Source organism: Columba livia, chromosome 1 (genome assembly GCF_036013475.1).
Source record: "Columba livia isolate bColLiv1 breed racing homer chromosome 1, bColLiv1.pat.W.v2, whole genome shotgun sequence".
NCBI lineage: Eukaryota > Metazoa > Chordata > Aves > Columbiformes > Columbidae > Columba > Columba livia.
Window position 1 is genome coordinate 121,154,814 of NC_088602.1, and position 23,608 is coordinate 121,178,421.

At 38.6% G+C, this 23,608-nt stretch overlaps 1 protein-coding gene across 3 annotated transcripts in view; it reads right to left on the reverse strand.

Moving 5' to 3' along the window:
* The window catches only part of MGAT4A (alpha-1,3-mannosyl-glycoprotein 4-beta-N-acetylglucosaminyltransferase A), an 87,985-nt gene that overhangs the window by 58,333 nt on the left and 6,044 nt on the right, over nt 1-23,608 (reverse strand). The window contains exon 1 of one of the 3 annotated variants that reach the window (XM_021287699.2): nt 4,515-6,864. The exons of the other annotated variants lie outside the window; for them this stretch is intronic. Coding sequence (XP_021143374.1) covers nt 4,515-4,563 — 49 coding nt within the window. The 5' untranslated portion in view covers nt 4,564-6,864. Of the gene's footprint in view, nt 1-4,514; nt 6,865-23,608 lie in introns of those variants that run through there. 3 annotated transcript variants of the gene reach the window in all.

Sequence of the window (23,608 nt, forward strand, 5' to 3'; positions counted from 1 at the left end):
ATGACTGCTTTTTTTTTCCCCCAGTTTGTTTGTTTGTTTGTTTTGTTAGGTCACAATATTGTTCAGCCAAGTATAACTAGAAGATGCTAACATTACAAATATAATAATATTTTAAGTTCACTACCTTATTAGTATTTTTCTAGTTATTAATACAAAATGAAATAAAAAACATTCTTCACAAACACTTAAGTAATTGAAAACATTTACATCTCTAATACTAATTGAGCTAGTACTTTTAATATATTTGGAGATTAATGTGTAATTTAGCCTTTTGATACTTGTTTTGTAATATGACTGTCTGTACTTTAAAACAAAACAAAATAAATTTAAATTTCTAACAGTCACATCTTTGGCATATTTGAAGTATTAAAAGATTGATCAACTGCTCCGATACTGACTTACAAACAAACATAGAAAAAACCCACAACAGCACCAATACCAAATTTCATCTCATACTGAAAGGCACTAGCAACCAAGAAAATACTTCACAGGCTCTCCCAACACCACCAATAGTGGTCACCACCTGTCTCAGACTTCAGGAAAGTAAGCATCCCTTAAAGGCATCAGAAGTTTATAAATACTCTAATTTGATTTTACAGAGTTCTTGTCTCCTAAATACTTGGGAATGAGCCTACAAGATAAAATGTAAGGATCTATTTTTATTTAAACTTTGACTTAGCTCAAGTTTTTGCCCTTTTTTTCATTTTAATTTGCTTTTTTATTTGCTTTTCCCACTCCTCTCTAAAATATGAAATAATTTGAAAGCTAAATATTTTCATCAAATAATTAGGCCTTTCGAGGAGAACATGTTACATTCCACTTTCTTCTTCACAAAGAGGAAGGAATCAAAATTTGCAAGTGACTGTAGAAGCTTCTCCAGAATGTCAAGGCAGTCTTTCTGAAATGTGTGTGTAGGATGAAAGGCCAGTGCTTAATGAGAGTTGAAACTGGCCAGTGCTGTATTGGACAACTAGAAGGGCTTTGTTAAGTACATTAATGGCAAAAGGAGGTCCAAAGAAAACACTGGACTGCAAACCGCATCCTGGGGTACATCAAACACAGTATGACTAGCCAGTCAACAGAGGTGATTGTCCTGCTGCACTCAGTGTTGATGTGGCCTCACCTTGAGCACTGTGTGCAGTTCTAGGCCCCACAACTCAAGAAGGGTGTGAAGGCCCTTGAATGCCTCCAGAGGAGGCAACAAAGCTGGTGACAGGGGCTGGAAGGCAAGTCCCAGGAGGAGCAGCTGAGGACTCTGGGCTTGTCTAGTTTGGAGAGCAGGAGGCTGAGGGGCGAACTCATGACTCTGCAGCTTCTGAGGAGGGGAAGGGGACAGGGAGGTGCTGAGCTCTGCTCCTTGGGATCCAGTGATGGGACACGTGGGAATGGCTCAAAGCTGCACCAGGGGAGGTCTAGATCCGGCATTAAGAAGCATTTCTTTACCAAGGGAGTGGTGAAACACTGAAACAGGCTTCCTAGAGAGGTGGTCAATGCCCCAAGCCAGTCAGTGTTTAAGAGGCATTTGGACAATGCCCTTAATAACATGTTGTAACTTTTGGTGAGTCCTGAAGTGGTCAGGCAGTTGGACTAGATGATCGTTGTAGGTCCCTTCCAACTGAGATATTCTATTATATTCTATGACAAGTTGACTTGAAAGCATTGTATATACAGAAAAGTCAACAGTTTCAAAACACATTTGACCATTTAGTGTTTTATTTTTCAAAGGTTTCCTAAAACCTAAAGAAATTGAATTGATTTCTTGTCAAAAAGTATCAAACCACTCTTTTTCATTGCTGTTACAGTAAAAAGAAAAATACTGAGACTAAAACCATAAAGGTAACAACCACATAGATCAGTGGTCACCATTGCGAAAAAATGTTTCTCTTTCTACAATATTATAAATTATTTTTCTTCTTCTTATGCTGAAACCTCAAGTAATTTAAGAAAACAGAGGAAGGAATGCAGACAGTAAGTTATTTGCCTTATCCAGCTGATGGAAGAACCCCAAACATATCTGTTCTCTGACAAATAAAACCTCTCTCTACCAGCAGTTGTAGCCAATATCAAACACATTTGGTCTCTAATGGTTTCAGCCTACAGTCATATTTTTACTTAAGAATAATACACTGCTTTACACTGAAATGAGAAAGTGATGCTTTTCCACACTTTGCTCTAGAAGCCAAAAAAAAAATAAAAATCAAATAGTCCTCATACTTCAAATGAAAATATCTTGTAAAGAAATTACTTGAGAACTGAAAGCATTGATTCTTCATAATTTTTCTCTTAAACTCTAGTAGTTTCAGCAAAACTCCAGAAGCTAAAACACAAATATTTTAGCTGGCTTGATGCTGCACTCTTCTCTGAAAGTTAACACTATGTCAACTCACTCAATAGTTTGCATTCTCAACTTTTTCCCCCCCTTGTTGTAAGATTTCATCCTAAACATGCAGAAGCTAGAATTTAGGCAAGCTTGCTTGAAAGTTGACGCAGTATATTGAAAATTCAAAACTCAAATCAAACTGTGAAGTATTGCCAGTTTTGACCAGAGATGGAATCTCAGCTCTCAGCCTACTCTTCCTTCGCTGAGTTATTTATGGTTCTCCTACTAACTAACTGTTAAAAAAAAAAAAAAGAGTCATTCCAAAAAGACACCATTAGCCTAAATTACAAACTCATTCTCCTCTTAGCCACAGTCATGATTACATCATTTGATTTTTCTTCCAAATTTAGACAGCTCAGAAGTGAAGTTTTAAACCAGATGCTAATTTCCTAAACTCAACAAGGAGCTTCTGAATATCTTCACATACACCTAGTTTCTTAGTTGTGGGTTTTGTACTACTAGTCTAATTCGTTTATGTACTTTAACCCATTATTTTTAAGAGCAAAGAGCTTTTCTTTGGGATAAAAAAGGGAATCAAAGTAAAGGAACAAAAAATATGCTGTAGTTTGAGTTTACAAAAGCATTTTGCAGATTATCTCGGTTCAACTAAAATAGCAAAAGTAGTCTGAACTGTAGCGAAACTACCGGCACTGGCAAAACACTTGCTGTATCACAATTCCAAATGAAACACGTACTGCACAACAAAATTGCAAAAATAACCTGGAAACATAACCAAGGCAATGCTGTGGCTATTCAGCTTTGGTGTCATTAAAAATAATCAACAGCTCTTAGATTTTTGTTCATGTTATTAGCAAAATTAAATTTTTAAAGCCCCAAGCCTGTCAGTGTTTAAGGGCATTTACACAAGGCCCTTAATAACACGCTTAAACTTTTGGCCAGCCCTGAAGTGGTCAGGCAGTTGGACTAGATGTAGGTCACTCCCAACTGAAATATTCTATTCTAGTATGAAAGCAACCTGAGGAAACTACTTTGGGTGCACTTTTAAATTGAGTGGAGTACAGACAGCTATAGAATCAGGAAAATTCTGCTGCCCCTGACTACTTGAAGTTTCACCACAAACCACCCACAACGGAAATGGAGATAGGTCAGTATTGAAGAAAGAACCTAGGTAACCAACCTTCAATTGTAATGCACTTTTGAAACCCTTATACATGTGTTTGTGAGGTGCCATTAATCTTAAAACAGAGAAAGTATACTTGAACAGGATTCCTGGTCAAGCCATCAGTATTATTAAAGCAACGATCACCAGAAAATACTCAGTTCAGTATTCAGAACTACTTAGATCCATCAATGAGGTTGCAGGTGCAATTTAGTATTGTTGAGAGCCTGCAAATACATGACAGTCTTGACCAAAGCTGTACATATATTGATATATGAGAATTCAGAAGATTATTTACATATCTTTGGCAGTAGCAGAAGAGGAACACAGAGGAGCATGTATTTAGATGATATGCATACACATCCACCTTTGTTAACACTGCACCAGGGAAAGGAGGTACAAACACTGCAGAATCAGAGATGTCTGTGACCCTATAGAGATGCCCCTCTCAAGAAATGGGCTAAACAGTGGACTAAGAAAAAGGGCTAGAAAGTACCTAAAAAGGGAAGTCTGCATTTCTGGCAATCTCTGCAAAGTTTCTGACTCCATGTAGCCTGTAACAGCCATACTATGATAGCCTGTGACTCCAGCAAAAACCCTGCTGCTCTCTACAAGAAAAAAAAAAAAAAGGAAAACCAAGAAAAAACGAACAAACAAACAAAAGCAGCAAAAAAACAAACCTGTGCCTGCTGTATAATATGCCCCCATCTTGGCCTTTTATTTGCAGAGGTGAGGTAAATGAAAACAGAATTACATGAAGACCCTTATACACACCAAGAATGTTTCAGTGATTCTCAGTTAGTATTGCCATTCTCCCTCAAGGAAAGCCTTTTACTGTCTGCTAAAAGAAGCACCATCTACAACGTAAAAAGCAGTAGGAAAGTTTTGAAAGCTGTTATTTATCTTATCAGTCAAGCAGGTTCACAAATTAGTTAAATCACAGGCCATTTCCACTACTGGAAGTAGAACTCACTGAACTAAAGTGACTAAAATAAAAGGCAAGGTATAACTTACTCAAGAGCTCTATGGTGGTACAGCTGGTTGTCTCCAAAGGCAGCTGCATCAGACTGTCCTGATTTCAGTGAGGACAGAGTTAATTTTCTGCCTAGTAGCTGGTATAGTGCTATGTTGTGGATTTAGTATAAGAAGAATGTTGGTGAAACACTGATGTTTTGATTGTTGCCAAGCAATGTTTATACCAAGTCAAGGACTTTCCCACCTGAAAGCTGCAGGTGCACAAGTAGCTGGAAAGGAACAAAGCCAGGACAGCTGACCCAAGCTGGCCAAAGGGGTATTCCTGGCCACTCATGGTCAGTATATAAACTGGAGTTGGCCAGGGGGTAGGTACTGCTGCTCTGGAACCCAGGGGCTATCGGTGTCACATGTGGTGAACAACTGCATTGTGCATCACTTGTTTTGTATGTTCTCCTATTATTATTATTATTGTTATTATTTTCTTTGCTGTCCTATTAAACTGTTCTTATCTCAACTCATGAGTTTGTTGGGTTTTTTTTGTTTTTTCTTCTCCCCTTTCAATTCTTTCCCTCAAAGCTCTTTGGGGGAAGGGAGCAAGATGAGTGAGAGGCTGCGTGGTCCTAGTTGCTGGCTGGGTTTAAACCACGACACGGACAAGAAGGTGAAAAAAAAAGCTTTATGACCTTCCCATATCAACAGCAGGCAGTGGAGTCTTCCTTCAAACTGCAAATCAGCTAAATACTCAAAGTGATGGATCTGCCACACAGAGAAAAAGGTAACCAGCCAAAGACTTCGCACTCATAAAAGAAAGCAAGATCAGTACAGAGGGCTTTGCTTTACCACATTGTAGCCCTGATTTATATTTCTTGCTCTTACCCAGCTGAACTCTCAAAACCTCTCATTCCTATTGTTCATTAAATAGGAACAGGAAGAACTGACTGTCACCTGACATGCAAAAATCTTTGGTTGGCAATAAAGCATGACACACAAATATTCTATTAGTAAAATGGGCAAGAGCAGGAACAGATACATGATGCAGCAGGACCTTTCCTCTATCCAAGAGGGCAATATTCAAATCATTATTCAAATCAACAGTGTCGCACTGGCAACAGTAATAAATTCAACAACATAACAGCTAAGTTCATGGCCCACCCTAGTGACAACCCTTTCGGTTTTCTTCTTCCAGCCCCATGGTTCTCTCTCCTTAGACTCTCACTCAAAAACAACATGGCCTCCACCTTCTCAAAAAAAGCTTCAGCCTTTCCAGGTTCCACAGGAAATGTCTTGTATTTTTGTGTATACTCAGTTGAAGAGTTATTAAAATGCCAGTAAATAAATGTATGAATTTGTGAGAATACACTGTAGTAATTGCTAATTCAGGTACTTTTGTGACTAGTTATTCCACAATCATTTATTCCCACTATAAAAAGCCCACAGTAGTTACCATCACACCATGGGTCAGAGACAGTAATAAGCTTCATGTATTAATTCATTACACTTGCATCAAGGATGCTGATCAATTTACAGGTCGATACAAAACAGAGCTCTATATGGACAGACAGCTTTCACACTGAGTTTTTTGTAGAGTCAGTGGGTGTAGCAAGAGCAGGTTACTCTTCAGTGAATTAGGGATTTGTCAACATGGCAGCCACTTCAATCTGGCACAGCTTTTACAGGCATATTTGTTTCAGCTACGTAAGGTTAAAGAATAAGTTCTGCACTTCCCCTAAAATCAGTTCAGATTCTTTACGTGATCCATGAAATCATGGTATCAAGTACATCAGTATTAAGTCATGACAACACCTGCACGTGACTCCCACAGAGATGTATGCAATATCTATTTTTTTAGACCATGCTTGATCTGCAATATCTGAGTACCTTACAAACCACTTGTAGGTACCACCTGATCAAACAGTTATCTTTGTCCCTCACAACCAGATATTGTTTTAAACTAAAATCCTGCTATGCTAATATGTGGCAGTCTAAATTATTTCCAATATCAGTCAAAAAAAACAAATACTGAATTCCTCTATAAAGCCAAAAGAAAGTCTTACTACACTAGCACTTAAGTAATTTTCAACTTAATCTTAAAACTGACACTTTTTTTGACAAAGGCTAGATTTCCTGTTTTGCAAAATGTAACTGTAAATACCCAATGCTGCTCTCACTGCACTGTACAATCATCCACATAAAGATGCACAGACAAGAAATACATATTGGCATTTACTGAGGAAATACAAACATTGCTTCCATTGCTCTTTGGAATTGACTCCAGAGCTGAGGAGACATTCATGGAGCACAAATCAAGCACAGCGCTCTCAAATGTCTGACTGAGGAGAGGGAGGCAGAGGAATTGCCAAACCAGTCACACAGACATGGCCAAAAAGCTCTGTCTACATAAAAAAAAAAAAAAATAAAAAAAAAAAGAGAGAGATTCAAGATGTTCTAGCATCTACTTGTGACATTAGAGCTAATAAAACCAGAAAATCTGAAGTGTACTTATAAATCAGATTCTGATTTTGTCTGGAAACTGCCTAAAAACTGATACGTGTTGTCCTTGAAATGTTATAATGTATTACCATGGATGACTACTCCCCATAAGCTAATTAGCTTCCTTGCTCTTAAGTGATAATAAAATCTTTTATAAGCAAGATATGATGAATTATAAAATCTGAAGCAGAAAAGTAATCAGCTATGCAAATACAGAATAAAGCAGTATACTGTAAATGCTAACAATAGACATGCTATAAATAAAAGCTCTTAAGAAAACAGCTCAAGGTCAAATTTTATCAGTCCTCTATGAAACACTTGATCCTGTGGGCCATTTTAGTTACAGAGTTTGTAGCTACGCTTATTCATAAAGCTATTTTATTATTTTTAAGGGTTGAGAGAACATGTGATTGTTTTATAAGTATATTATTCTTTGGAATTAAAAACAGTAAGGTAGATGATTTACATACAAAAATTACATCCTGTTAATCATGACAAAACATTTTCTGCTTCATGAAACAAACAAAAAAGGTCTTGTATCAAGATTTAGCAAAACAAGAGGGCAAGTCTTTCTTTTATCCCTAATCTTGTTACTCAAATTGACAGGTCATTTCAGCAATCCGGCACTTCAATCTACCAGAACAATCCCATAGAATTGCTGTTTATTGCCCTGGTTTTCCACATAGAACTGTACTTCTTAGGACTAGGAGTATTTTTAAAAGTGCTTACTCAAGTAGTTTTCACAGTGAATAACCGCGTATTTTTTTCAGTGAAGGTTCCATAGGTTTTCCTAACTATTTTTTTAAATAACCCAAGAATTATAATTACTTAACTTTTCTTTGCAACTTGTTCATATTTAGCACTTCAAGGCTCTGTATAAACAAATAATGTTTTTTTGTTCTTTCCAATTCTAACGCACTAGCACAAGCCTGAAGTGTTTGCTTTGAAACTTTCAGGGCCTTATCCGATCTCATTCCAGATACTTTTGTTTAAACATTCCTTTGCAGCAGGAGCTGAAGTTGTTTTCACTATTTTTTTTTAAGCAATCTGAATAAGATCCTTTGTGATATCAACTGGTAAAACCTTCCTACTGTGAAATGTAAATTTCAGAATCAATTTACCTGTAAACATTCTTTTGAAAACACTAAAAATGCTGCAGCTTACCAATCAAACTGGAAGCATGAAGTAGTACATCAGACTGATTTTTGTTGTGGTTTGTTTCATTTTGGTTTTGTCTTATTTTGTTTTCCCCTAAAAAGCTACAGAATAACACATTTTCTTAGATGAAAAACAATCCTAATCAATCAGAAAGCCAAAAATGCCAAACTAGAATTTGACAACTGATAAATTATTTGCTTAAAGGGTATTTTAGTAGCTGGCTGGAGCAGCCAGAAACAGTTTTAAATGTCTCCAGATGCAATTGCTCACCTTTGCCTCTATATACAAATATTTCAATATAGGAAATTTTCTAAATTATGACCTTTCAGTACAGTTATAAAACCCAATAATGACACCACTCTCAAATCTCTACTGATGAGGGCTGACAGGGTCTGAATGTTCCTTTGGACAGGAGGAATAAAAGGAATAATATATCAGAAAATCCAGACACCCAGACTAAGGAGGTCAAGTCAACAGAAGCATATGGTGGACTGTCTTGTGCACTGGCTTCAGAAAATAAGGATAATTAAACACATGATTTGAGAAGAGATATTGGCAGCACTTGAGCTGAAGGTCTTTTAAAACAAAGAACAACAAGCTACAGTGACGGAAAAAAAAAAAAAAAAAAAAAGAAAGAAATCTCACATTTGAAATTTCTTTGTCCTGATCTGACTGTTAACTTAACCAGCATTCACACCACTTTGCCTAGTAAACAACACTGCCCAGGATTCTGTGGATGAATATAATCCTCAGGGCTTTCTTAGGTTCCAGCTATTTGGTTTTTATCTTATTCCCAGTGCTAAGAAGCACTGTCAACTCCGCTGGCATTTCTTGTTTAAAGGGAAACCGATATAAAAAGGTCACTGAAATCATACGCTAAATCAGTTGCACAATAAGCAATCAGCATCTCTAGCCCTGAATAGAAACACTAAGGAATAAACAAAAGCTTCATGGATTCTATTCCCAAAAAGCAATGCTGCACAAGGAAAATTATTGCAACTTCTGTTGTAGACACAGCACAAAGAAATTAATAAAAGAGCTCAGCTGAGTATGCAACGTATTGAAGTAATGTAATTTGGACATTAACTCTTTGCACTGTCAGTAAAAATTACCTTCAAACTATGTTCACCAAAACCCTCCATTTTAATATTTCTTACTTGTCTTGCTCAAGACTCAAAGTGGACAGGAGTGTAAAAGGAACTAGGTAATGGTCAACAATAACATCACAGTATTATCTCAAAAAGAGAACAAAATTCCCAGTGACAGCTTTTACAAAGATCATTATATCACAATAACTTTTTCAAACTAACTGCCAATTAAAAAGCCACACTACAATTCTGACTAAAATCTTATGCAGATCTACTGCTCAAGCAACTGTGAAGCTCCAGGTCAGGCAAGTGCTACAATCATAGCACTGAAACACACTTTACAGATACAGGACAGGTCATTATCTAGCCTGCATTCTTGGCAACACTGAAGTGCCAAAGCACATTAGCTGAAAGCAAGAATTCCCACTGTTTTATTTTAATATGTTAAAAAATGCAATCTATTGTACATTTCTGCAGAAATGCGTGTATTAAGCATACATGTTGAATCTATTTCTTACATTCGTTTCCATCCTTTAGTTTATATGTGTGTATGTATATACTTTATTGCTACCAATAAACAAGAATATCTTCTTAAAACTACATAATAGCTAATTATGCTCATTTCTAACAAGACATATGAAAGAACTCATAACCACTTATGCTGATCCTAGCAGAGTGTCGCTTTATAATGTAATGATCAGCATCTCTGTGTGGTATCATAATTTCAGCGTTAAATATAATACCAAAATCTAACACTGGCAAAACACAATTCTTTCACATCTGTTAAAAAAAGAGAACAGACAACCCCTTCACCTGAAATACTTACAGATTTGCTGACAGTGTAAACAAATGTAATTACCCTTTAGGAAATTCAACCCCTTACAGCCAGTTTGAATACAAGTCACCTATGAGATCTTGTGTTTCTCCTCAGACCTCAATCAGACAGTATTTTCAGCTAATTTCTACAAAGAAGTACATATATCTATATTAAGATAGCAAATCAAAATACTGCTATCTAATGGTCTAAAAAAAAAAAAAAATCCCTCCAAGAATTTAAAATGAAATATATTTCTCTGCCTACCACTTTTTTATAAGCTACCCAATTTCTAATTCAGTTTACTGAAATAGTTTTCTCTGCTGTATACAGAATTCATGGCAGTAGAGTCTTTGACTCTGCTTGTTATTGACTTGATAAGTTAAAAGTGGAAAAGGGATTTGAAAGAGAAAACAAGTTTCCATAAAAGCTCACAGTAAAAACATTTTTGTTGGAAATGTTTATTATGCAAACTAGGGTGCACAAACAGTAAAGCAATTCTCCAAATCAATTTGGTAATCATTTGTGCTTCCGCTAAGCCTGTCACATCTTGCAAGTAGCCAGTCATCAACTGAACTTGTATTCCACACTTCTAAAAAATACCTTCTGTATCTGATGCCCCTACATCAACTTCCTGCTTTAACAGCCACAGTTAGAGCTCTATTTTAAGATTAAAGAGATAAACTTTTAGTTAAAGGTTACACACATTATTCCTTGTATTCATGATATACTACTACACATAAGACACTTCAAGAGTAGAGCATCTCCCTTATGAGGAGAGGCTGAGGGAGCTGGGTCTCTAGCTTGGAGGAGACTGAGGGGTGACCTCATTAATGTTTATAAATATGTAAAGGGTGAGTGTCACGAGGAAGGAGCCAGGCTCTTCTTGGTGACAATGATAGGACAAGGGGCAATGGATACAAACTAGAACACAGGAGGTTCCACTTAAATATGAGAAGAAACTTCTTCTCAGTGAGGGTGACAGAGCACCGGAACAGGCTGCCTGGGGGGTTGTGGAGTCTCCTTCTCTGGAGACATTCAAAACCCGCCTGGACACCTTCCTGTGTAACCTCATCTGGGTGTTCCCGCTCCAGCAGGGGGATTAGACTAGATGATCTTTTGAGGTCCCTTCCAATCCCTGACATTCTGTGATTCTGTGAAACTAACTGACCGGAAATCAACTTTTTTCTCTTCTCCAGCTCTTGTTACACCAGTAAACTCTGTTGCTAATATAACACAACATTAACTATACCACTGGAACCAAAACCAGCCATTGCCTCCCACAGTGCCTAGTGTTGAGGGATCTCTTCCAATTCCAAGGATAAAAATAAAAACTGTCAGTTAAAAATTGAGAATAAGGTGCAAGTTCAGGCTTTTCATTCTGGAAATGCCCAAGAATCTTAAATAATAACCATAATTCAGATAATATCAATGACAGACTTAAATTCTAGTTAAGAGGAACATTATAATACACACAGATAAGGCTGAATTTGAAAAAACACAGAATTGGGTATGGCTTAGAGAAGACCACTCCAATCCATATGCAATTGTGAGTTCCAGTGTATCTCAATTCTGTAATTATGGCATTACAGCATTTCAAAATTCAGCCCAAATTGGACACCTGACACTAGTTTAATCTCAGCTCTAACATGGTCTCTATGTATCATATGTTTTGTCATCATTTCACAGATAACTTTCATACGAATTTAAAAAAAAAAAAGTGATTATAAGGTTAAAAAGAATCAAAGAAAGGGGATGGGATGAACAGATAGTTGATTATGTCATGTGCAAATGCTAAAACAAATAATTTACTTTAACAGATCAGAATTTCATCACGGCAAATGAAGCTGTGAACAGGAAAAGAATGGTCTAGAAGCAGGAACAAACATTTTCACAAGGCTATATATAAAAGGCACTACTTGGTTTCTAGTTAAACTTGACTAAGGCCATTGGAACATGTCACATGACATAAGCAGCCGAAACTTTTAATTCTTTTGGTGAGAAGTACAGAGTCTCCAAAATATGCAGAGCAGAAAATAAATATTTTGGTTTAATTTTCCCATTACATTGATCTTCATCAGTATTACTGAACATTAGTTTGTGATGCTACAACACCATAGGGAAATGTGGTTCCATTTGTATTTCAAATGCCTTAAGGTTTCTGAGTAGAACTGTAGCTTTCAGATTGATCCTTTCTGTAACAAGGAAATAAAGAGTTTGTGGAAGAACTAGCACAGTATAGGAATTATTCCCATAGAAGAAAAGATCCAAGAAGCATCATGTGGCTGTAAACCGTATCTTAATACAGATTAATTGAAATGAAGTACAGTTTGATTTTCCCTCACATGAAAGACTTCGGGTTTTGCTAAAGATTTGTTCAAAAAATTTTTGCATGTCAAAAATGGTATGTAAAATTCCATTTTCACTTTTGAAATATGCAAATCAGTACAGTCATAGGACAGAAGTTTCTATTAAGTGTCCCATTATTTTTTATGCCATTATTGCAGTAATTCAATCTGCTATAAAGTTTTTTTTTTTTAAATGGAGGGTATAGTCAACTGCACAAGCCACCAACTCTACAGTTTCACTTAAATACCACAAATGGCAATAGCCCCTTTAGCTACCGAATCACAGAATCACGGAATGTGAGGGATTGGAAGGGACCTCAAAAGATCATCTAGTCCAATCCCCCTGTCGGAGTAGGAACACTTAAATGAGGCTACACAGGAATGTGTCCAGGCGGGTTTTGAATGTCTCCAGAGTGGGAGACTCCTCAAGCTCCCTGGGCAGCCTGTTCCAGTGTTCTGCCACCCTCACTGAGAAGTTTCTTCTCAAATTTAAGTGGAACCTCCTGTGTTCAGTTTGAACCCATTACCCCTTGTCCTACCGTTGGTTGTCACCGAGAAGAGCCTGGCTCCATCCTCATGACACTCACCCTTTATATATTTGTAAACATCAATAAGGTCACCCCTCAGTCTCCTCTTCTCCAAACTGAAGAGACCCAGCTCCCTCAGCCTTTCCTCATAAGGGAGATGCTCCACTCCATCATCTTTGTTGCCCTGCGCTGGACTCTCTCCAGCAGTTCCCTGTCCTTCTGGAACTGAGGGGCCCAGAACTGGAGACAATATTCCAGGTGTGGTCTCACCAGGGCGGAGTATAGGGGAAGGAGAACCTCTCTTGATCTACTAACCACCCCCCTTCTAATACACCCCAGGATGCCATTGGCCTTCTTGGCCACAAGAGCACAGTGCTGGCTCATGGTCATCCTGCTGTCCACCAGGACCCCCAGGTTCCCCTACGCTGCTCTCTAATAGGTCATTCCCCAACTTATACTGGAACCTGGGGTTGTTCCTGCCCAGATGCCAGACTCTACACTTGCCCTCGTTATATTTCATTAAATTTTTCCCCGCCCAACTCTCCAGCCTGTCCAGGTCTCTCTGGATGGCAGCACAGCCTTCTGGCGTGTCAGCCACTCCTCCCAGCTTCGTGTCATCAGCAAACGCGCTGATAGTACACTCTATTCCCTTGTCCAAATTGATGATGAATATATTGAATAGTACTGGCCCCAGTACCGACCCTTGAGGCATTCCACTAGATACGGGCCTCCAACCAGACTCCGCCCCATTGACCACAACTCTCTGGCTGCTTATCTTCCGCCAGTTCACAGTCCACATCACTACCCGATCATCAAGACCACACTTCCTCAGTTTAGCTGTAAGGATGCTGTGGGAGACTGTGTCAAATGCTTTAGTGAAATCAAGATAGACCACATCCACTGCCCTGCCATCATGCATCCACCTTGTTATGTCCTCATAAAAGTCAATGAGGTTGGTCAAGCATGACTTCCCCTTGGCAAAGCCATGTTGACTGCCCCTAATGACCCTCTTATCTTTGATATGCCTTGAGATGGCACAAAGGATAAGTTGTTCCATCACCTTCCCAGGGATGGAGGTGAGGCTGATGGGTCTATAGTTACCTGGGTCCTCCTTCTTGCCCTTTTTGAAGACTGGAGTGACATTTGCTTTCCTCCAGTCCTCAGGCACCTCTCCCATGTCCCAAGACTTGGCAAAGATGATGGAGAGTGGTCCAGCAATGACCTCAGCCAGCTCCCTCAGCACCCACGGGTGCATCCCATCTGGATCCATGGATTTATGGATGTCCAGATTGCCTGATTGCTCCCTAACCCAGTCCTCATCGACCAAGGCAAACTCCTCCACTGTCCTGCCTTCCTCTGGGGCCTCAGGAGTACAGGGCTCCTCAAGACAGTCTCCAGCAGAGTAGACAGAGACAAAGAAGATATTCAGTAACTCTGACTTCTGTGTATCTTCTGTCACCAGGGCACCCATCTCGTTCATCAGTGGGCCTACATTTCCTCTGGTGTTAGTTTTATCTGCCACGTATTTGAAAAAGCTCTTTCTGTTGTCCTTGACCCCTCTCACCAGGTTTAATTCTCAGGAGGCCTTAGCTTTCCTAGTTGCCTCCCTATACCCTCTGACAACAGCCTTGTATTCTTCCCAAGTGGCCAGCCCCTCCTTCCATGATCCATAAACTCTCCTCTTCCACTTGAGCTTACCTCCTCCGACATTTAATTTCCCCTCGACAAATGCATCTATAACTTCTCAAGAAGCAACATAGCAAAGTAGCCATGAACGCCTTTCTCTTCTATGGCACATTTATATCCATAGAATGTCAGAATAATTTTGGTTGGAAGAGACCCTCAGGATCATCGAGTCCAACCATAACCTAACTCTGGCACTAACCCACACCCCTAAGAACCTTGTCTAAATGACTTTAAAACACCTCCAGGGATGGTGACTCAACCACTTCCCTGGGCAGCCTGTTCCAATGCCTGACAACCCTTTCTGTGAAGAATTTTTTCCTAATATCTGACCTAAACCTCCCCTGGTGCAACTTGAGGCCATTTCCCCTTGTCGTACCACTTGCAGCTTGGGGGAAGAGACCAACCCCCTCCATGCTACAACCTCCTTTCAGGTGGTTGCAGACAGCGATAAGGTCTCCCCTCACCCTCCTTTTCTCCAGGCTGAACAGCCCCAGTTCCCTCAGCTGCTCCTCATCAGACTTGTGCTCCAGACCCCTCACCAGCTTTGTTGTCCTTCTCTGAACTCTCTCCAGCACCTCAATCTCCTTCTTATGATGAGGGGCCCAAAACTGAACACAGGATTCAAGGTGGGGCCTCACCAGTGCAAAGTACAGCCTGTTTCCCCAAAACTTACAGGAATACGGGGTTACTGACATCAAATTTGAAGCAAGCGAGAAGGACAGGGCAGGGGAAAGAGGATACAGTGGCATGTCTTAAAGCAAAAGAAGCTGCAGTGACATTTCAACTTTTGAAAAAAATTAACCACAGTCATCCTACATTCATTATCTGAGCCATCAGCTTATCATTATGACTGTACCGGGGAACAACTTAAAGCCATTGGTACCAAATATACTAATATAAATTGATACTAGGAAATTCATAACTTTACCTACACAAGGACAAATTCTCAACTTCACACAATTCAAATATTTGATCATTGCAATCCCATATAGGTAAAAATAGGTAAAATACCACAAGACTTGATGCAACTCATCTCTGGATCCCCAAAATACAAGAGAAAAGTCTTCTGTTCAGTTACAGTTCATTCCAAGTTAAAAACTTCAACAAACTAAGATAAATATAGTGACGTTTAAAGCAAGATGTTACAAATACAGGGCAAAGCATTAGTTTATTTTTCAATGTCTCCGTATAATATAAAGTTTCACATTTATTATATATAACTGCTTTCTCAGTAAAGCAGCGTGGAAGAAAACGAGGGAAAAGGTCCCCTGACCTAAAAAGATCATATCTACTTAAGAATGCATGTGTCTCATCTATATCAGAAAACAAAATGGTTATTCTTCCATCATGTGTCAACACACAGGAGTCTCAGAAAGGTCTCCCTTATTTCTATTCTGAGCTTCCCTGATAAACAGATATATTACTGCAAATTGAAAATGTTTAATCCAATGCTTCCATGAAAACAAACTCTACAACACATGCACCTCTATACATCCTCAAGATGTGACTCGCAAAACATATGCCAACCAACCAGGCAGTAACTGAGTGGTTAATCTTTCTCAGGCATCCCAAAAGCATGTGGACTATTGTGCAATTGCTTAGCATCTACTTATCACAAATAAGCACTTAAATTAAACTTCCCAAGGTGTCATTGTGCACACTTGAACAATCTCTGAGTACACAATTGGGATTTCTGGTCATGCAGTAACCTGGTCAGCAACAGAGTATCTGTGCAGCAGCATCCATCCAGGGCTACCAGGCTCTGCATCTTGAAGGGATTTCTGCCCATGCAAGATTTCCATGGTGGTGGGGGGGGAAGTAATGTACAGGAAAATCCAGTTGTTCTTATCCAAAACCTTCTCCAAGAATCATCATATTATATGGTCACACACTGTTGAACATTCATGGCTCAGATTTTGAGAGTTAGGATGCTGTATATTCTCAGACAGATTAACTCAGCTTCAGACCAATGTGGAAAGGAAACAAAACATATAGCAAAGTAGAACCATGACACAGAAAGAAAAAGCAACCATTCAGTTCTGACCACCTGAAAGCTTCTGAAAACTTTAACATCATTTGTTTCTACCACAGAATTGCCAACAACTCTGAGTTTCTGTACATGTAAATAAAGACACACTTACTTTAAACCATTCCCTTCCCTCAGAAACCAATGAAACATACACATACAAGCCAGGAACTACAGCAAGAAAAGCTAGCTTCCTAAATTAAAATGAGATTAGCAATGGTAGATCTACAGCCAAATGTTCAACATTTTAATACATTAGAAGAAAATTCATCTATCAAAAGCCTGAAGACTGCTACTACCTCACAATTAGCAATACTATTTTAAGAGCTGAAGCTTTTAGAAATTCATATCAGCTTGGGCACAAAATTCAAGCCATAGCAGAAGTTTGTTTCCACACATCCTAGTGGGCTGAGGTTGCTGACACTCCTTATTTCTTTGTGCCTTGACATCTGTGTTGAACAAGCTCTTTTTCTGAGAACATATTCTTTCTAATTTGGCCTCCTTGCAAACCACTCAGGATCAAAGCTTCACCATGCTCCCACATCACTGCAAATTAACAACCTTGTAAATCAAATGTGATCCCACCACATTTGTTTTATTCAAATATCTCTCCAACAGTACCTCTACAGTTTGTCTCTAGGGGCTGTGCAATCAAGTATGAGGGCTGTTTATTTGCACAGCTACTTTACTAGTAATTCATAATGTAAAAAAAGATTTAGTTCAGCCCAGCTCTGAACTACCTGAGAAAACTTGCATTTTCACAGTGTTGATATGCAAGTCCATGATGTAGCTGTGGGCTACAATAGTAACATAAGTACAAGAAATTTTTAAATTATTTTTGAGCATAAGACAGTAAAATTATATACTGCCACAAGCAAAAATAGGGTTTCTGTTGTTTACTGTTAGAAAGATAGGTGTCACATCTGTGGGAAGCATCTGCAGAAAGAAAGCTGCATGAAAGCCAAGGAGACAACCAGAAAAGTAGATGGAAGCACAGCTCTAAAAGACTGTCTAGAGTAATTGCTTTTTAGGCAGAGATTAGCTGGAATAAAGCCTTGCACTGTGAGCAAGGTAAACACTTCCTATTCACTTCCTGCCATGTTCAGGAAAACAAAACATAGTGCATCATAAACAAAACTAAATTACAGACTTACCAGTGTCTCATCTTAAAAAGAAATAACATACAGGATTCTAATCCTGTATCAATTGTATCAATAATAGAATTTTTTTTTTGTTATCCAGGCAGCAAATAAAGTCATGACTACACAGTAGGAATAAAGCTACTGAATAAGATACAACTCTAAAGAGCACGGATAAGGGGTGGGGGAAATCAATCACACTAGAAAACAAAAGCAAATCACATTTGGAGATTTTTCTAACACAGTGTTTTCATGGCTCCTAGCTGTAGAAAGAGCTGTGGATATTAACAATAAAAGGTTAAGTAAACCTCCTGAAATACAAGAAAACATCTTATGTATTTTAAGGGATCAAATTTTATGACAGTAAAGGGTAACTATCTCATGCAAACATCAATATTATTTAGCAATGAAATGCACTGGCATGTAGCTCTTGGCACAAGGGGAGATAAACTTGGCAAAGGCCAAGAATACCTAGTATAACTTAGGTTAGAAGGGACTTCTAGGGTCATCCGGTTCAATCCCCTGCTCAAAATTAGTCTTAACAAGACAGTTAGTTCAAAGTCAGATGATTCTTGACAGCTGTAGGTCTTCCCTACCTGAGGCTTATTTTAGGAGTGCCATATTGACTTCAAAAACACAGCGTAACTCACTCTTTTCATGCTAGCCCAAATCTCTACTGGTACCAAACACAGTATTGGTGTCTCTTAATTGTCATCACTGGTTTAACTGGTTCTTGAAAATACCTACAAGGAAATTCTTCACTCCTGCCAACAATCTACTCCAGTGTATAACTGTACTTGCTACTAAAACAACTTTTTCCACTACCTAAGCTTGCTCTCCCTTTCAATTTCAGTCCCTTATATCCTGTTATTCACTATAGCCACAAAGAATAGATTTCTCCCCACTCCACACCCCCCCCAAGAACCTTTAAAATGTTTGAAAAGTATCTTCCCATTTCTCTTCTCACACCTTTCCTTCAAGTTAAGCCACGTCAGGACACTGACCCTCCTCTTACAGTGTAAATTTTCTACATCTTTGATCACTCATTGCTCCTTTGAGCCCCACCTAACTAATCTATTTTCTTTGCAGTGCACCATTCAGACATGGACACAGTGCCAAGCAGAGCAGACAGAAGACTTCCTGTGTCTTGCTAGAGTAGTAGACTTCATACTTCTTTACTTCTTTAACACCCCTTTCCTGTTGAATTTCTTTTATTTTCTAGAATAACGTGATGACTCACACTTAGCATGCGATTTACAGTAAACTGCCATTTCTAACCAGAATCCTAACGCCAAATTTCTTCTCCACTCTTTATGTACACATTTGATTTTCTTCGGCTTTACTGCACCCCACGTGTTTTGTCTGGGGCACTTTCACCTGCCTTCAACTCTCCATTCACCCCCCTTCCTGACCAGGTCTTCAATTTGCATAAATTATTTTAAACTTCCATCTCTCTGCCTACCTTTGATGATCCTCCCACCATGGTGCTGTTTGAAATGTAGTAAGAAATCTCTCCCTCTCATCACCCAGATTCACTAGGGAAAATATCAACCACCACAGACACCAGGACAGATCACTGAAAAGCCTCTCTTGCCCACTGTTAAAGATGTGACTATGTAGGTATTGTAACTACTCTAGGAAGATAGTTTTTAGAAAGAAGATAAATACATGCTGGCTTACAATCCACTGCAAATGTTTCTTAGTAGACACATTTGTAGATACATTTCTTACAGTAGAGCTGTTAGGGAATAAACAGCTGTGTCAGATGCAACTTTCTTTCCTGGGTTGGCTAAATTACTATATGACAGTCCCTGCACAGGAGCAGCAACCAGCGTTCCACAGGAGTCATGCAAGCATAGAAGACACAGGCTAAAGAAGTACTAAGAAAGGCCACACCAAGCAAAAAGTGTTGCCTTTCCCTGGCCCTGAGGGCTGGGCCACAATCAAGACCAGCACCTCAAGACGTTGGCTGAGTCTCATCACATTCAATGCTCTGGTAGTAACCAAGTTTTAGAATCTCATATACTATCAAGCTAACCTAAGAAAGCAAGGGGACATGGCAGTGCTGCAAAAGCCTCTTTGGTTGTGATCCTTTCCACTGCAACTCACCAAAATCACTGGTGTCAGAAGTTCTGCTGCAACACTCACAAGACAGACACAAAGACACTGTAGACCTAAGCACCACCCACCTCAACAGGATGTATACTGAGAAGACTGCTCGATTCACTTGGGACAGTGTGCTCACTGCCTGCACAGGACTCCCAGTAACCATTCCAAACCTACACTCCTGACTGGCCTTAACGAAATTTAACTCCTATTTTTAATATCAGTAGCCTATATCCTAATGTTTTGGAAACCAAGCTGGAAGTGTATTTTAGGTGAAGACAAGAGTAATGTCCGTGTGCTGCTGTTACAAAGAAAAAGGAAACTCCTATTTCCTTTAATATCAGCTCCTAGAAGATCTGCAACAGAATTTCCAAAGGAAACCAACCCTTCCCTTCTATTTCACATGAGGAAAAAAAAAAAAAAAAAAAAAAACACGAAAACCTTCTCCTCCAAACAAACTCACTGGCATGAATTGTTATATATACTTTCTACTTTACCATCCTACCCTGTCCCCTCCCGTGCCTCCACTCTTCCCATTTTGTAGTCTATTTAACGTTATCAGCTGGGTGGCCTTAATTCACATCAGCACATAACTCTGAAAATCAGAATGCGCAGCCAGAAGAGTGTTATCAGCAGTTACTCAAATGAAAGCTTCTCTTAGGATCAAAGCACAAACTAAGGTTGGTTATAGTTGCAAAATACTAACATGCATCTCTCAGATTTCTGATCTATTTTTAAAGAGAATGTTTGCATAACCACTGCCAAAGGAAAAAATATACCTCCTGTGCTCCTTGCCCCATTTCCTCCATGGTTCTGTAGAATTCTTCTCCCTCCAGGAATTAATATTCCTGGTTCTTAATCCAAAATTTTCTACCATTGTCTGATGCCTTTTGGTTTAGCCTCAGATTTTCTTATGCTTGTTGTTAAGTTTAGATCTTTTTCAGCACTTATTATTATTGTGGCTAACAAACAGCGCAGTAATTCTAATTTAATGAAAATAGCCAGGGAAGAACAACAAGAGTGGTTTTATTATACAGCCTAGGCCATTTTCTCTCCAAATCAGAGAAAACATCAGGTTTAAGACAAAACAATAGCTCCAACCATTGTTACTTAGGTATGAATATTCAGCAAACTAGGAATCTAGGTAAATATCTCAAAAGTAAATGTCCTTTTGGAAGTTTTCTCATGTGAATTTAAATCAGTGTACCAAAATAAGCCAACCACATACAGTGAAGAGATCCTATGATTACGACAACACCCTTAGATGAACTGAAAACCAGAAGCTTTTTCAATTAACACTTCATCACTAAAGAAGAATATGTCTTACATGGGGAAGAAGATGACATACCCTACCAGTTTCAGATTGCTCTGAAAACTACACAGTTTAAACAATCCTGAAGGGTTAATTTGCATCAGATTTTCATGACACATATTCCATCCAGGTCCTCACCACTTCAAGTAGCCAAATGCCTTCTAAAAATGATGCAAGACACTGCAAACTTCTGTCTATCACCAAGAACAAAGTACACATACTTCAAACAAGCAAACAATTTTTTTTTTTTAATCAAAGGCAGTAGGATCAGAGTAGAACTTTAACATGGAAAGTTAAGTGATTAGGTTGATGAATGCTTGAATGCTTTGCTGTGGAATCTCAACCTACCACACCTACCCAAATTCAGTATTTACCTTCCTTACTAACTTCCATGCTGGTGACAGGCATCAGGAAGTTTGCTGACCCAAGAAGAGGCTCTTGAGCATTACGGAGCATAATGCTCTTCCTTTAACATTATGTACTCAGGCCCCTAGTCACATTAAAGATCAAAGCATCAAGACTATGCCCTCTACATAGCACACAACAGCTTTGATGTAATTTTTGTACTGTGTTGTACTAGTTAGATCTTCCTAAGAGCAGTGCCTTTAGGATAAAAAAAAACAACAACATTGCATTTCCGTAGCTCACAAATGAGGTGGCCAAGACCTGTGACCCTGTGCAGGTCAGTAGTACCTGAAAGCACAATTCAGTCAAAAGAGAGAGTGTTAAGTAGAAAGTTACTGCTTGCATAAGAGCTCATTCTTAGGGGAATTCAAGGACATCTTACACTGAACTGACTAACTGTGAATGTGAAGTGACTGCAGGTCCTTTAAAAGTGGTCCTTCTGTGCAAAGTAATCAGCATTTTGGTAAGATTCCATTTCCAACATCTACTTCATTCATGATAACCATAGCACATTTTTAACTCCTAGAAAACAGTCTTACAACTCTTGTTCATGAATCTCACAGTAGAATTCTTTCCTAGGTGTATTCAGGGCTTGTACTGCATCCTTACAACTCCAGTGCTTCTAGACATTGCACGGGGCCCAAAAAGTGATGAAGATCATGGCCTAATTTTGAAACTCTCTTAAACCACCAGAGGTATTTCAGTCAACCTTCTCCAAACATAGCAAACTTTAAAAGCAAAGCCATGTAATTGGCCATTTCATACAAAAAGCAATCCAATAGCACCCTAAGAGGTTATTTACACAATCAGACCACCGAGTAAGCAAAAGCCATGCTGTCGCCAGTGATGGCCCTTCAGAGTATTTCCTTCAGGCCCTGACAACTTTTCAGCATAGCCCTAAAGCACTGTTCTGCAGAGGCAACCTATTGTACTTAAAACTAGCACCAAACTTTGTATCGCTTTTAAGTGTCTAAATCCTATCCTGCATAGAGTGGGACTAGGTACATTTACCAGAGGAAGACAGGATCTACAAAAATATCACATCACCCCAGTCTCATTGCTATTCTACAAATGTTTCTGTATTTTAAGTGACAATTATCCAAGATCTTAGTTCCTCAATTAAAATTAATCACTTGAAGACTGGATTGGGGTTGTTATAAACAAGGCTCTATGCTTCTGCTTCTCAAAAGTAAAATTTCTTCTAGTTATCACTGAGAAGCTAGTTATTTGTGGCTTTGCTTTTTCTCTTAAAAAATGTAAATAGTATTTTCTTTCCAAGTATAGACTTACTTTGATGTCCAAAGACTGACAAATACCTACAGGAATCTAGTGCATGCCGTATAAATGCAATGCATAACAAAAGATTATGATCAGGGTATGTAACACCTCATAGCCTTTCAGTGAATAGGGACAGCAAGCTTTTATTTACTTCTAATCAAGACACTCTAAAAAACATAATGAAAAAGTTATCAATTAAGATACTATCCCACAAGCTTTACTAAATAAACATAAAATTATATTAAGCTGGAAAAAAAATCTGGATAAATATATATCGTCAGTTTCTGAACCTTTTCCATTGGTGCAAAAATGTCTCTGGTTGATTGAAAACATGGTACAAACGAACCCAAATCTGTTTTGGTTTTAGACAATCTGTGCAAATCAATAAAATGCTAAATCTAAGTTAAAAAGTAAAATAAAATTTTAAAAATGACATTCTATGTGTAAATTTCTCTTGAAGCAACACCTTAAGAGCAAGTTATCTAGACTGTAGTTTCACAACTGTGATTTATGATTAATTAACACATTACTGATGTCTTGTTACACTGATTTTTATTCAACAAATTATCATCTTAATGCTCAACAGCAAGATCTGGAAGAAGACAAATGCAGAACTTTTATGCCAACCTTAATAAATTATTGATTCTAGGCATCCATATGGAAAAAGAAAAAGTATAAAAAAAATAGAGCAGTCTGACCAACAAAAGCTTAAATTGTCACCAAGTGCCACATATACTAGTGCTCTCCAAATAGCAG